Genomic DNA, 15,217 nt, shown 5'->3' on the forward strand with positions numbered 1-15,217 from the left:
GACATCCTAGTGATTCCCTATTTTTTAATAAACGAGAAAGTAGTAAACGAACATTTGACCTGATACGAAACATTAAAACAACAACATCACCCCTCAAATATTAGTTTCTCTTGTACGGTATATGTATGTTCGCTGCCAGAGTGCAGGACAGGAAACAATAGCTGACATGTACGGACGGAGCTAGCGCATCTGTGGGAAGTTGTTACATCCAGCAATGAACAAGCTCAGCTGCTGACTCTGACGACTTTGTCCGTTTGTTCCTGGAGGAAGGAAGCGGAAGGAGGAGGAAGCGCTTTCGCCAAGTGGTTGGTAACCGTGTGGTTGCACAATACGGTACCGGGCTGCTGTTTGCCAAATGATGAAGGGAAAAAAACAAAACTAACGTGGGAAGATCCGGAACAGATTGAATCTTTATTCCATTTCATTCATGAAGAAAGTTCATCTTCGAATTCTATGAGGATGGGGAATTCGAGTACTCATGATGGAAAGAAAAGGGAACAAGGGAACGAACTCGCTACGTGATCCAAATGCCTACGCTTCGGGCGTTCTGTTTCTGCTGCCTCCGCATCATGTAATTCAGAATAGATACAATCATAAACCAACAAGCGGTGCGGTTGCGTCTACGAAAACATCCGTAGAAAAAAAAAACTCGAGTAGGTCAAAAGTTTCTGAGTGGTAAATTAGGCCACCGTATGAAGGGTTTGCCAGAATTTACTACGCTCCCAGACCCGTGTTACATCATTTCGCCCCAACAGGGTGCGTAATGTTTTTCCTGTGCCATAGAAAGGACTACGATAAGATTAAAAGCATAATCGACCCTACCTTTCAGCAGTGCTGGCGGAAGATTCTCTAGGTTACTTGGCCCGCTCCGCGGAATAGGGGGTAATCTAAGAGCAAGATCGGGTCAGTTTGGCGTGAACGAAACATACAGTCTCTTGTGTTTGGCCTTTTATTCGAGTTTGATTTCAATATGAAAAGGGAAAAAAGTACACTCGCCAGTCGTAAAACCTTTTTAACGACCACAATTTTGATACGAAACAGCTGTTCTAATTTGGAACTAGTTCTGCTGTGCGGCATTTGTTTACAAGTTTTTTTTATTTTTCTTCTGTTTGCTGTGGAGCAAACGCGTGTTTCACCACAGAACGTATTTTTTACTCACCGAATGCCACACGGCTTTCATCATGAACATACACGAGATAAGCTGCTTATAAAATTAATTACCGACAAGCCTTCTAACATGTGTGTGAACCGGGAGTATGTTTACATTGCCACATTGTTTGATACTTGCCCCTTTCCAGCTGGATTATTCCGGAGAAAAGTTACACAATAAATTGCATTATTGCGCCACAGCACACTGTCGTTCGGGTGAGCGGATTCGTTTTCGAAAAAAGCAATCGTCCCCGCTGATTCTTGTGAATCTAAACACAGAAAACATTTTCATGAACTTATATTACAAATTCAACATTCATATTGATAAAAATATTTGGTTAGGGAAAAATAATCCATTATTTTTGCGTGAAATTGAACATTTTTTTATATGTTTCGGATTGTCCGATTTGGGTTAAATATGCACCGTTTTGTTGTAAAAATTGTTTGCCATTCTAAAGGTAGCTTCATAATGCGTCTCTCATAAGAGTCTTGGTCCTTATTGGCGGAAACTCTAGCAATAGATTTTTACAATCTTATATTGCACATAATTGTACAAAAAAATTAAAAAATAAAAATTTAAAAAAACAAAAAAATTAAATAAAAAAATTATTTGCATGTATTTTACTGTTACGGCACCATAAACACCATTCACAATTTCAGTGTCCTGGCTAGCATTTTCGCCTTTATAAAAGAAAAAGTGTAAAATGCACAACATTTTCTCTTTGTTGACTTCCGTTGTAAACACTCTTCAACTCACAACTGAATGAAACAAACAAAAAACAGCAAGAATTTTTTTTTGTGAACGAGCCTAAAATTGAAATTGTATGATCGATATTACACGAGCTATGGATCACTAAAGCCAGTTACCGAGTAAATAATGGATTACTTTTTCCTCAACCTAATATTTCCATGACACTTTGAATCAGAAATGCCCACCATCCTGGTTTTTCAAGATTTCCCAGACATTTTGGTACGTTCCCTGACATCCTGACAAACGCTCAATTTGGCCTGATTTCTCTGAAATGGCCCTGATTATCGTTGAAAATCAACTTTTTCCAAATAAGTGAAATTTCCGAATTATTTTCACTACGCACAAATGTTTCAAGGCTTTTAAAACAGTGAACATTTTTAAAATCCCGAACATTCCAAAGTAGCTCGTGTTCTTATTTCCATACACTCTGACTCGTGCCGATCAACAAATCGGACTTCGACTAAGAAAGACTGCTACAGAAAGTCTTCAAAATATACATTTACTGTTACTATGATTCCAGCATTTTGAATTTGACACTTACTCTTCACCTTCAAGTTCGATTGAATAGTGTTGTACGGAAGAAAGACTTCATACAACTTCTTGGACAGGAGATTTTTACGGAAAATGGTATACATTTTCAAGCATATGAAATGATCGAAGTTCGAAGTTTTCATTGCAACCGACCGGGATCAGGATATTTACGTGAACAAGATTTTGATACTTTTTCTAAAGAATTTGAAGAAGTCCCAAAAAACTGTTCTACAAGGTGGCTGTAAAGAATACGATGATAAAAGTTGAACGAAAAGCCTCCGGCAATTTGGATTTGATAAGCCAGAATCCTAGAAGCATATTTTATCTGTATTTTAGACAAATAGATTATCAAAACGAAGAATTTTCTTCATATTTGAATTCAATTAATTAAAAATTCTAACCAATTTACGCACGTTCTTGTTTCACCAACTTTTGATCATAACCCACTATTAATAAAAACATTTTCCAGTCAGAGCTTTCTTTGGCAAACAAAAAAGATGTAATGTATGTAAAAAAATTATTGTTCAGAAAATCCAAAACATTCCAACAAAATTATTGAATTGTTGTCTTTTGAGGGCAGGAACATAAACAGTCAAGTTATGGACCATGATGGGAGTGTGGTAAAACTTCCCATCCAGTGTTACCTGAATAAATTCAAGTATAGAGAAACATGACGCCAAGTGTTGTAATGATGGAATATTACGTCCCAGTTCATTCGTTGAAACGAATCAATCAGTTTCCACAGAAATCCTACTTGATGAAACAATCCTTCTACGAATATTTTCGAATATCAAGTTTATTATAGATTTTATCCTAAAAATACATTATGAACTCTTTTCATCAACGAAATTAAAGCTCTATGACCGCTCTATAATTTGTTCTTAGCCACTCACTTTGCCTATCTTTTTTAATATCGCCGTAATATCATTTTGAACAATTCCTGGGGAGCCCTCAGTTAGAATCTTCAAAAATCACAATATTCACTCCACTACACATATAATAGCCAAATAACTTTCACCTTAACGTTGAAATATAATATAATATATATAATATAATATAAATATAAATATAATATAAATATAATATAAATATTTTTTCTAGAAATAAGTCATATTTGAAATATAAGAATATATTTTTAAATATCCAGGATTCCTGGCAGTCGACGAACGTTCACATCACATTCGCTACGGTTGATTTGACCACATCGAACAATTTTGCTTACTTCGCGTGCGAGAAGCTAGGATTTCGCGTTGCACGAGCAAAATTTTCTTCTTTGCCTCTCTTGCTTGGAAGCATTTTGAGAACTGAAGAGCAAACGTCAAAATCCAAATAGAGAAATCATTCTACATGCACATACCTAAGAAAAGAGGAGTGTTCAGTTTTTGTAAAAGCATAATCAAAAGAAATACGTCAAAGGGCCAAGCCGGGTATGGGAGTAAAAAGTGCCCCCAAACCAAATCACCAACTGTATGGCAAATATTGTATAGGATATTGAAAAAGAAATTTTGGCGGTTTATTTGAACCCCAATGTGGTTTAACATAGGATCTATAGTGAAAAACGCACTTTTTCGTTTATTTCACGTCATCCTCAAAAGCTTCGAGATAAAAATTTGGAAAAAAAATACTGAATGTATGTAATGTACTACGGTGTATCAAGAAAAAATAATCGAAAAAAAGTTCACCAAAAATTTAAAAAAATAACACCTGAGTAAGTAAAGTAAAAATAACACTTTCAATATTTTTTTCATATTCTTTTCTCAAAGTTATTGAGAACGGCGTAAAAAAAACGAAAAGGTACATTTTTCACCATAAATCCTATGGTGTACCATATAAGGACTCAAATATATGGTTCAATTGCCAAAATGTTTTATTTAGTACCCTATACAATATTTTCCATACAGTTGGTGATTTAGTTTGGGAGACTTTTTACTCCCTTACCCAGCCAGACCCTTTGGAAATATAAAAAAATATTTTTTCGTACCGCGCAACACTGAAAAAACTCTGAAAAAATCACAAATATCTAGAAAAGCCGTAGGAACACATTTAAATATGAATTAGAGTAGTACTGAATCTCTAAATCACAAAAACAAGACATGGATTTAAAATCCTGTCTAATTATCTAACTGACGTTAGGATAGGCGAGTATTCCGAATGTGTTGCACTCACCACAAAAACCCAAACTAAAAAATACTTGCGTACGGTGTAAGGGTGAAGCTTTAGTTACAAATATTTCTCTTCTGTTTTGTTTTGCTTTCGGGCGTCAGTAGAAACTCTGCATTGAGCATGCTTTGTGCATATTCTGAGAACGTATTGTGAAGTAACCGATTTTGTGCATGCGAGTAACCCGGAAGCAGAGCACGAACTGACGTTTTGCCTCAGCAAAGGCACAATTTAATTTCTCATTATTCTCCGTTTGGGCCCGCCGGTACGTTTGGTGCTCGTTAATAACGACTTGGTTTAGCAACCACAAACAAGACAAAATTATGGGTGGGACAAAGTTCATTGGGTCTGCTAGTTAGACCTAAAATATAACTGAGCTTGTGAAAATTAACGAATTTATAAAAAAGGAACTGGGAATAATAATAGTCAGTAAAGAATATCAAACAAATCTAAATCATTCAAATAGATTCAAAAAACAAAAGTGTTAAAAATGATTTATGGAAACATGACATATTTTTTAATTTGGTCCTCCTCCAGGTCGTTCAGAGTCTGCGTATATAAAGAATTATCGTCGGTTAATTTTCTTGTACGAAAGTTCTCTTGGATGTCTTATCAGGTTGCCCAGAAATATCTTCCCCTGTCGTATTTTAGAATAAATAATATTGAAGAGGGCTTCACACGTCATTATTTCATGTCGCCGGTTTATTATTCACAAATTATTCGAGAATAGAGGAACTGTTCTGTTCTGTTTGGAGTATACATGGAAGAACTATAATGCTGAGCTTCTATGTCCTCATTTCCCAGATAAAATAAGAATTCGTAGTTTGGAACGACAATAGAACTCAACATATTGATTGACATTTGCTTTGTCGAGTAACAAACCATTCCAGTTCGTTGAATTGTTTATTTTCCGGCACAACACCACTGTTACCTACCACTGCATACTCTCAAAATAAACATCTTACATCGGAAAACTATTTCCGTTCCAGTGGTTCCTAGTTGCCCCACACCACGCCGCGTACAATATTCCGCCTTGAAATATATTTAACAAAACTCCAGCTGCCACGCTCGGAGTTCGTTACATCCAAAACAAAATTCAAATCAAATTTGATTATCTGGCCACCGATGTTTATTGCGCACCGTAAACAACCCACAAATGTGGGTCGATGCGATGCACTAAATGCGTTCCGTAGCCCGAAGAAATCCAGACTTTTTCTGCTTCCCAAACTAGCGCACACAAATATAAATATGTTTGCATTAGCGACCAACAAAATCACCCAGCTGAACATATTTGCCAGCACTGGGTAGGCTGTCTGACGATAGAGTGTAATGATCATGAGAGCACTGGACGGAAAATGAGAGCACTGGACGGAAAAGCGTTTGGGAGTTGTTGTTGCGCAAGATTATACCAAAAACTGAAAGACAGCTTCAGTTTTTCCCACTGGTGGTTAAGTGTTTCCAGGGAGAGCGTTATTAAATTATCCGAGAACAGATTCCGGTATCAACAAATGCTTGAGGTGGGAAATCAAATTTTCACACGTGTGTGCAATTGTGACTCGCAATAATATTCTTTACCTTGCAAAAAAAAATACTTCGGGTATTATCTTTTATACATAGTCGTTTAGAATGCTGGATAATTAATAATTCATTGAAGACGGTGTGTGATTATTTTATGACTGGATGTTTGACAACGTTTATGGAGTGACAATGTACCGCACTGAAGGCAGTCATGAGTAATTGATAGCGTTATTAATCATTTTAACAACCGAGACAATGTGTTAGCGGATGCTGCAGCAACTCATCGTTTTGATTGGCGAGGCGTCGCACAAATTAATGCATCATTCCTATCCTGGATTGTAATTTTGCACCACTGAGAGGTATAATAAAATCTCTAACGTTTCTTTCAGCGCCAGTAGCTATAAACCAAAGTTCATTCCTCTTCAGAGGATAATTTGAGAAACACTGAGGAGTGATCTGCAACATAATATTTTCCGGCCATAGCTCCGCACTCTGTGCTCTCCGATTACTGAGTAAGTACCCCAACAAGCACTCACGCTCAGAGAGTGGAAGCGGTATAAAACGATAAGTCGATAAATATGCTTCACCACCCTCCTCCTCCCACTGGGTGGCTAAAATTTACCACCGTTCGTTGCGACCAAACTGTAAACATAAATAATACTCGACCGGTCGTCGGTCTTCTTAGTTTTGGGTTCGCGAACTGATTTATTGATATCGAAGCATAACTCTTCGTCACGCATTGCGTGGTGGATGGTTTTCTGTTAAACAAGCCGCGAACAGCCCCGAATTCGAAATGCGTTCCTCTCCGTGAGGAAAACTGAATGCCGTAGTGGCTCATAAAAGCATATTAAAAATAGACACATTCTCTAGATTCCAGCATTGTTATGCTTCTGATTGTAGCAACTTCTAACATTGCTGTTGTAAACATGCCGAAGGGCGGGAACGCAGAATTTCATAATTGAGGTTGATGCTTCTCGAAGTTTGGAGTTGATTTCGGTGGGGTCGACGTTTCCTTGCAGTTCGTCTGTTTTAACACTTTCGACGCCCCGTCACCCACATATGGGTGACACTTTCCTCCTTCAAATTGAATAGGATTCTGAGAAGGAATTTGATAGAATAGGCACCTAAATGTAACTATAGGATATGAAGAAAAATAATAAAACCATAACCATAATATTATACTGTTTATACTATACATTATATGAATTTATAGTACGAATGGTTTGTACTGCAGTTTTTTGCAAGACCCCTAGAATATGACTTTGACATGTGTTATTGTCATCAATTCATTTTCAATTGAAAACAAATATTGCTAGATCATATAAAAGTTATCTACAAACTAAGTTTGATCTTTATTTAAGAATTTATTCGGAAGTTGGGCCCTGCAAGAAACTCAAAAACGTCGCGTAGTAGCGACGTAGTCACAGAGTAGGATAAGGATTGGTTCTGGATTTTTATGGAACTTTTTATGAACTTTATGGAATCGAATTCCGAGTATCCAGTGATATCAAAAGATTCAGAGCGATTATATGTTTATATGTTTATATGTTACTAGCTGACCCAGCAAACTTCGTCCCGTCAAAAATTGTTATCAATACCTTCAAACATTCACGTTTTATTACTATGCGCAAGTTCATGAGTCTAATCGCAGAACTGTTCATTGATTGATCTTCTATTCGTCTCCGTTGAATTTACGTTTTACTATAAAATTCCTAGTATTTCTAACTAAACTCATCATTATAATATCAGATTATTTTCAGACACAATTCTCATTCAAGATTTTTCAACCACTTGTAAATAACAACTCCGTTACACGGAATAAATATTTTATACAGAGAATATGATAGAATAAAGACAGCCATAAATCGGACAATTCCTTCCTTGAGTTCTGCTCTTATCAACACATCTGGCGATCCTTTTTTTGGTATAGATAGAATAAGATATAGGAGTGCGTTTCATCACATTAAAATCCATTTCCAGTTTCAAACAAAGATCAATTTCGCTAGCAAACATCAAATGGACTAACAGCACTTGTCACTATGTAATTGTAGAACATTTGGGAATTTAATTTGTCGAATTTTCTCTTTTTCCTTCAGAGTTTTCTGAAAATTTTCAATTGTCATGTTTGGCTGGAATATTTTTGGTTGAAATATGTGTAATATTTCAATGGGACCCCCTCTCCATTCCAGAGGAGGGAGGGATGTCATACCATTATAGAAACATTTCTCATACCCAAAAACCCTCATATCCTAAATTGTGCTTGAATCCTTTGTCTGAACGGTACTTGAGTAGTCTGCAGTCATATGACCTGAACATGCCGCTTATTTCATAAACCGAAGAGGACGTATACAGGAAGCTGAGCTGTCTCGAAGCCTCGAAAGGAGCCGGACCGGATAAGCTGCAACCTTCCTTCGTCAAGGCATGCAGCTCCTCGTTGGCTTTGCCGTATACCTTGCTTTTCAACCGTTCGCTGAGAGAAGGGCAGTTTCCTGCTTTATGGAAAACTGCATCGATAATCCCTATTCATAAAGCAGGTGACGTCCACGATGTGCAAAACTATAGAGGAATATCGATTCTGAGCTGCATCCCGAAAATTTTTGAAAGTATGCTACTGGATCTCATTTACCCATCTGTCCACCACATCATTGCAAACGAACAACATGGGTTTGTTAAAAAACGGTCTACTACAACAAACCTCATGAGCTACGTGTCTCTGTTGATTGAAAAAATTGAGAAAAGGTAGCAGGTTGACGCCATTTACGTTGACTTTTCAAAAGCTTTCGACCGCGTTCCTCACGCCCTTGCTGTGGAAAAACTGAAGCGATACGGGTTTCCACTTTGGTTGACCAATTGGGTTAACTCGTATTTGACTGATCGTAGTGCACACGTACGAATTGGCTCGTCAGTTGCTTCGCCCTTTTCAGTTATCTCTGGCGTGCCGCAAGGGTCACTTAGGTCCACTTCTATTCGTATTCTTCATTCACGATATTTGCGCTGTTCTTAAATCACCTAAGTTAATGTATGCAGATGACCTGAAATTGCTTCGAGTAGTAACATCATTTATGGACTGCTGCGCTCTTCTAATGGATGTAGATGCTCTACTGGACTGGTGCTCAATAAATGACATGGAGGTGAACATCAGGAAATGTCACGCAATAACATTTTCGAGGCTTCACTCACCAATCGCCTTTGAATATACGATGGGATCGAACGAAGTGGAAAGAGTTGCAGCCGTCAAAGATCTAGGTCTCGTGCTCGACAACAAGCTTAAATTTACGGAGCATATTGCAACGGTTACCGCTAAGGCTTTGCCGCTCTCGGATTCATAAGACGCCACACTCAGGAATTTAGAGATGTCTATTGTCTCAAAGCGTTGTATGTGTCTCTCGTACGCAGTATATTGGAATACGGTGTTACTGTTTGGGCCCCATACCACGCTGTTCATATCACTCACCTGGATCGCGTGCAGAAAAGTTTCATCCGATATGCTCTTCGACATCTCCCCTGGCGTAGCGACCCACATCTGACCTCATATGAAGAACGCTGCGCACTGATTCACTTACCGACACTGCAAAAACGACGTGAGTTTCTCCAGAGACTGCTGATTTTCGACCTTCTCAGCAATAATCTTGACTGTGGAGAACTTTTGGGCAAGCTTCGAATCAACGCTCCAGGTAGATCAACCAGACAATCTGTTTTCTTTCGGCAAGCTATGCATCGCACCCTATATGGACAAAATAACCCCTTGGATGTTTGTTGCCAACGTTTTAATGAAGTGTTTTATTTGTTTAAATTTGATATGACCAGAAATGTGTTTAGTATAAGGATAAATAATTAATTTTAGTCTGTCCGGCATTTTTTTTTGCGAAGACTGTATAGATAAATATTGAATCACTTTCGAGTTATGCAGAAATTTGTGTTTCATTTGTATGATAGCCCACCCTTAGAGAGCGGGAGGCGTGTCTAACCACCATAGATATATTTATTGCATCCTAAAACCGCCACATGCCAAATTTGGTTTCGTTTGCTTGATTAATTTTCGAGTAATTCAGAAATTTGTGTTTCATTCGTATAGCAGACCTTCCCCCCCCCTAGAGAGAGGGGTGGAGAGTCTAACCATCACAGAAACATTTATTGCACCCTAAAACCTCAATATGCCCAATTTGGTTTCATTTGCTTGATTAATGTCGAGTAATGCAGAAATTTGTGTTTCATTTGTATGGCAGCCCCTCTTAGAGAAGAGGGAGGAGTATCTAATCACCGTAAAAACATTTATTGCACCCTCCACATGCCAAATTTGGTTTCGTTTGCTTGATGAATTCTCGAGTAATGCAGAAATTTGTGTCTCATTTGTATGGCAGAACCTCCCCTCCCCCCTTAGAGATGGTGGTGGAGAGTCTAACCATCATAGAAACATTTATTGCACCCTAAAACCTTCACATGCAAAATTTGGTTTCATTTGCTTGATTAATTCGCGTAGTGCAGAAATTTGTGTTTCATTTGTATGGCAGCCCCACCTCGCCCCCCACCCTCCTTAGAGAGAGGGGGGGGGGGTAGAGAGTCTAACCATCATAGAAACATTTATTGCATCCTGAAACCTTCACATGCCTAATTTAATTTAATTTGCTTGATTAATTCTCGAGTAATGTAGCCCCCCTTTAGAGAGGGTGGTGGAGAGTCTAACCATCATAGAAATATTTATTGCACCCTTAAACCTCCATATGCCAAATTTTGTTTCATTTGCTTGATTATTTCGCGTAGTGCAAAAATTTGTGATTCATTTGTATGGCAGCCCCCCCTCTGCTTAGAGAGGGGGTGGAGAGTCTAACCACCATAGAAACATTCGTTGCACCCTAAAACCTCAATGTGCTTAATTTGGTTTCATTAGCTTTATGAATTCCCGAGTAATGTAAAAATTTGTGTTTAATTTGTATGGCAAATGGCTTCCATTGTTCAGCAGACCGGACAGCGGAGACAGTTGATATTGATCATTGTTGGGTTATTTATAGAACAGCAGCCCGATGTTTCTTGCAGAGCAGAGCAGTTGTATGGATGAATCGATCTAATTTCGACCGTGGATCGATCTCCATCGCTGATGATGTTTGCGTGGACGTAGTTATTCTATAACAACACAAAGATGGTCAATAGAGGGTCCTGAATTTGAACTCACGACCGATCGCTTAGTAAGCGAACGCGTAATCAAGTGGCTACGAAGACCCCCCAACATACCAATTTTCATGTTGATCGGTTCAGTAGTTTCCGAGTCCATAAGAATCAGATAGATAGACAGTCAGAAATCCATATATATATATATATATATATATATATATATATATATATATATATATATATATATATATATATATATATATATATATATATATATATATATATATATATATATATATATATATATATTTATATATATATATATATATATATATATATATATATATATATATATATATATATAGATATATATATAGATAAATGTTACCATACATTTTCTTCTGGAACAACAATATTTTTCTAATAACCTAGTATACATAGAAGAAATGATTGAAATCAAACATTTCCGTGAATCCTCTTTCTTCTTCTTATTTTGATAATTAGGTTATTCAGAGCGCATTACACCCTCTCATTGATTCGAGTTGATCTGTTTACACACATTTGACTGGGTTTTGTTAGCTCTTCCCCAAAACAGCTTTATTTGCTTCCACGCCGCTCAGACTCACTCTCTTGCTAACCTATATTTACCAACAGCGTAATTGGATCTAGGTTCGATTCGATGCTCGAAAGCGGCGGCGGAGTATTAGCGACACGTGTCTGGAAGATTAGAGGTTTTGCTGATTTTCCGCTGCTAGTTATAAGGATTCGGTGGGGAGACGTGATTGAACGAACACTTTCGTGTGGCAGAGGAGGATTGTGATGACATCGAAATTCAATTACTTACTACTTCATTCGACAAGAAAATTCGAATTATGTTTGAGTGTAAATAAGCTCATTATTGGTATACCTGAGCTTTTGTTCTGTTTTATGAATAATTCTTATAATTTAAAAACTGCTACCGATTTACAGTTCATCAGAAAATTTCAAACCACCTAACGCCATCGAATTGCGCCGATTGTATACTTACGTTGTTTCTAGATACTGGAAGTACTGATACACTGGCTTCCGGAACAGAAATCCTTCCGCTTTTTCCACCATCATAATAGTTTCGCATGAAATTTGTCGACTGGAAAACGATCAGATTCTTGCCTATCTACAGTATCCGTTTGGTTCACCCGCGGCGTTGTAAGTGGACTGGAAACCGATTCAAGTTTAATTAGAACTTTCTCCTCGTGCAACATTAATAATTAGCATCTGGTTAACCGGAGAGATTTTCTTCACGAATCACTACACTTTTGCTATCGCTCTTCTCGCGCGCCGGTTACAATATTTACCACGCATAAATCAGCACTTTTATCACTTTTAATGGTGCAATTTTTCACACCAACACCGCCTACACTTTCGCCGAATTCCCACCTCTCTTTCACAGCCACTGCCAAAACTTGGCGAACGAGTCGCTGTCATTACGCGGCGTCTTCCCGGGCATAATTAAAAAACACTTTTCTCTTTGTGACACTTTTCTCGCACTCGCTCTTTCCTCGTTTTTCTCAAGGTAGATTGTTTCGAAATTATGTACCTAATTAAGTTTGATTGTTCGTTTGCTCCGCGGTGACTAGGGCTTCTTCCTTACCATCCATCGGTTTGGATCTTTGCGGTACGCAACTAAATCTGCCGTAATTGGTACGTGACTAGTTGATGCGCTCGGCGACCGGCGGATTATATCACCACTTCTCGGCGATTTCGGAGTTTTGCGTTTCGTTCAACCTTCCGCGGTTGGTTCCCTACTGAAGCAACTGCGCCACGGTTCGGTAGATTGAGGCGATTGCGTCAATTTTCGGCTCTCTTTCGTTATTTTCCTTTTTTTCCTTTTTCTCCTATTTGTAACATGAAAGAATTTCTTCTTGCACTTGAAGTGGTCACTCGCAGTATTTCTGTGTTGCGAAATGAAGAAATTGATGGGCAGATCCTGAAAATAAACGAATGATGTTGACATTTTCCAGAGGAGATCTGTGCATTATGCAATACTCCCTGCAGCGTTGAAGTGTTGTTGTTTGGGTTTGACAGACAGTGCCTTGGCAGGAATACCAACGATGGTATAGATGTTATACATCTGGTAATTATGGACATACAATCGTAATCGTAATCAAATCATAACCCACATAACTTCTGAATACAGCGAATGGATTTTCATCTTATTCATCTATTTTACTGCAGCGCTCACACAATTATCTTTCGCAAATAAACTCACATACAATTTTGCATTGCCACAGGAAAGAGTAACTCTTGTGCATTCGAGTCACGTAAAACAGATAGACGCTCTGGCATAAAGGGCTCAACCTTCCCCGCTTTAGTCTTGTACGGGGTACGAAATTTGATTCAGCAGTAGATTACTCTACAACATTTGGTCAGTCTACCACCAAGAGGACAAAAGACTATTCCTGGAGTGGTTCGACCTTCCCACCCACATACACGATTAGCTTTACTAAACCAAACAATTGTTGTTTAGATTTCCAGAGACTGCTGCTTCTTCTGCCAGCAATTGTTGTTGACAAAAGGGCTAGACAATATAGTAATATTTCATCCACTCAACCGGTCCAGCCGAGAGCGCGCGCAGTAGCCGCAGAACCGCAAACTAGCTGGGTTATGCCGGTGACTCACTTGAGGATATTTATGATCCGTAAACAAAAGCAGAGCGCGCTAGAGCGGAGAGCTGCTGTCAAGTTATGTCAAAATACGCCACCGAAAATGGGAGAGAATCGTGGAAACATGGAAAGCTTGTGGTACTGCAATGTGATGACGATGAGGATGACGATGACGACGTCGATGATGATGATGACAGTCGTTGGTATTGCATATGACATATGTTGGCGGACGAAAATAAACCCACAACAGTCGCGCAGTAATGCACGCGGAAAAGCATAAGACGTCGGAGACTTGTCTGGTGCTCCTTTCACTGTCAGCGCCGCGGTAGGCAAGACGTCGTGTGCCGTCTGTTTTTCCACAGAATTTCTTTTAGGCCCTTTCTCCGCAATGCTTCTCTTCATGTATATGGGTCGGGTGTAAACACACTAATTAGAGCGTTTATGAGTTGCAGGCGTATACGCCTATAATGGGGAGGTGGGAACAAATAATGCGAACAAAAGAGATCATGGCCTGCGGAAGATGTTCGTGAAGAAAATGCATTGAAAAAAGGGTAAAAAGTTCGAAGTGATATTTTATGGATAGGATAGAAAGCTAAATAATGTGAGCTTGATGATCTATGTGGTTTTAATATACTGGAGTGTAAGTACTGTTTTCAAATGATGTTTCCGGAAAACACAACCATACTTTATAGGCTGACAAAAATAGAGTTATTTTCGCAAGTATTTTTTTTAGGAAACATTATCTCCAAATCCTTAACATTTTTCGTATTGTATATTACACTAGCTGATCCGGCAAACTACGTCCCGCCCAAAATTTATTTACATTCACGTTTTCTATCTAACCATTATGGAGTCATTTATTGCACCCTAAAACCTCCACATGCCAAATTTCGTTTCATTTGCTTGATTAGTTCTCGAGTAATGTAGAAATTTGTGTTTCATTTTTATGACAGCCCCCTTTTAGAGAGAGGGGAGGGGTCTCGAACTATCATAAGAACTTTCCCGGCCTCAAAAACCAATACATATCAATTTTCATGTCGATCGGTGCAGCAATTCCCGAGTCCATAAGAATCAGACAGACAGACAGACAGATATAGACATTATAGATATAGATGACGATTGACGGCGCCTGTGGTTGTGTGGTAATCATATCAGCCTTACACCCCAGCCGGACTGGGTTCGATACCAGCTGATGGCGTTGGGATTTTCTAAGGCGAAAAATCCCTGGTCTAGCCTTCCTTCGAATGAAAAGTAAAAGCTTTTGCCCAGCTCATGAGTTCTTGAGTCTGATAGATAAAATAGGTAGATTCGCCTGTGTCGGCGTTAACCACTGAAAGTGCAGGAAATAAATGGACGG

At 38.6% G+C, this 15,217-nt stretch overlaps 1 protein-coding gene across 3 annotated transcripts in view; it reads right to left on the reverse strand.

Annotated features, from left to right (window-relative positions):
* Positions 1-15,217, reverse strand: part of LOC129770788 (uncharacterized) — a 337,533-nt gene that overhangs the window by 182,082 nt on the left and 140,234 nt on the right. The window contains exon 2 of one of the 3 annotated variants that reach the window (XM_055773871.1): positions 12,246-13,184. The exons of the other annotated variants lie outside the window; for them this stretch is intronic. Coding sequence (XP_055629846.1) covers positions 12,246-12,319 — 74 coding nt within the window. The 5' untranslated portion in view covers positions 12,320-13,184. The remainder of the gene's footprint in view (positions 1-12,245; positions 13,185-15,217) is intronic. 3 annotated transcript variants of the gene reach the window in all.

This window comes from Toxorhynchites rutilus, chromosome 2 (genome assembly GCF_029784135.1).
Source record: "Toxorhynchites rutilus septentrionalis strain SRP chromosome 2, ASM2978413v1, whole genome shotgun sequence".
Lineage (NCBI taxonomy): Eukaryota > Metazoa > Arthropoda > Insecta > Diptera > Culicidae > Toxorhynchites > Toxorhynchites rutilus.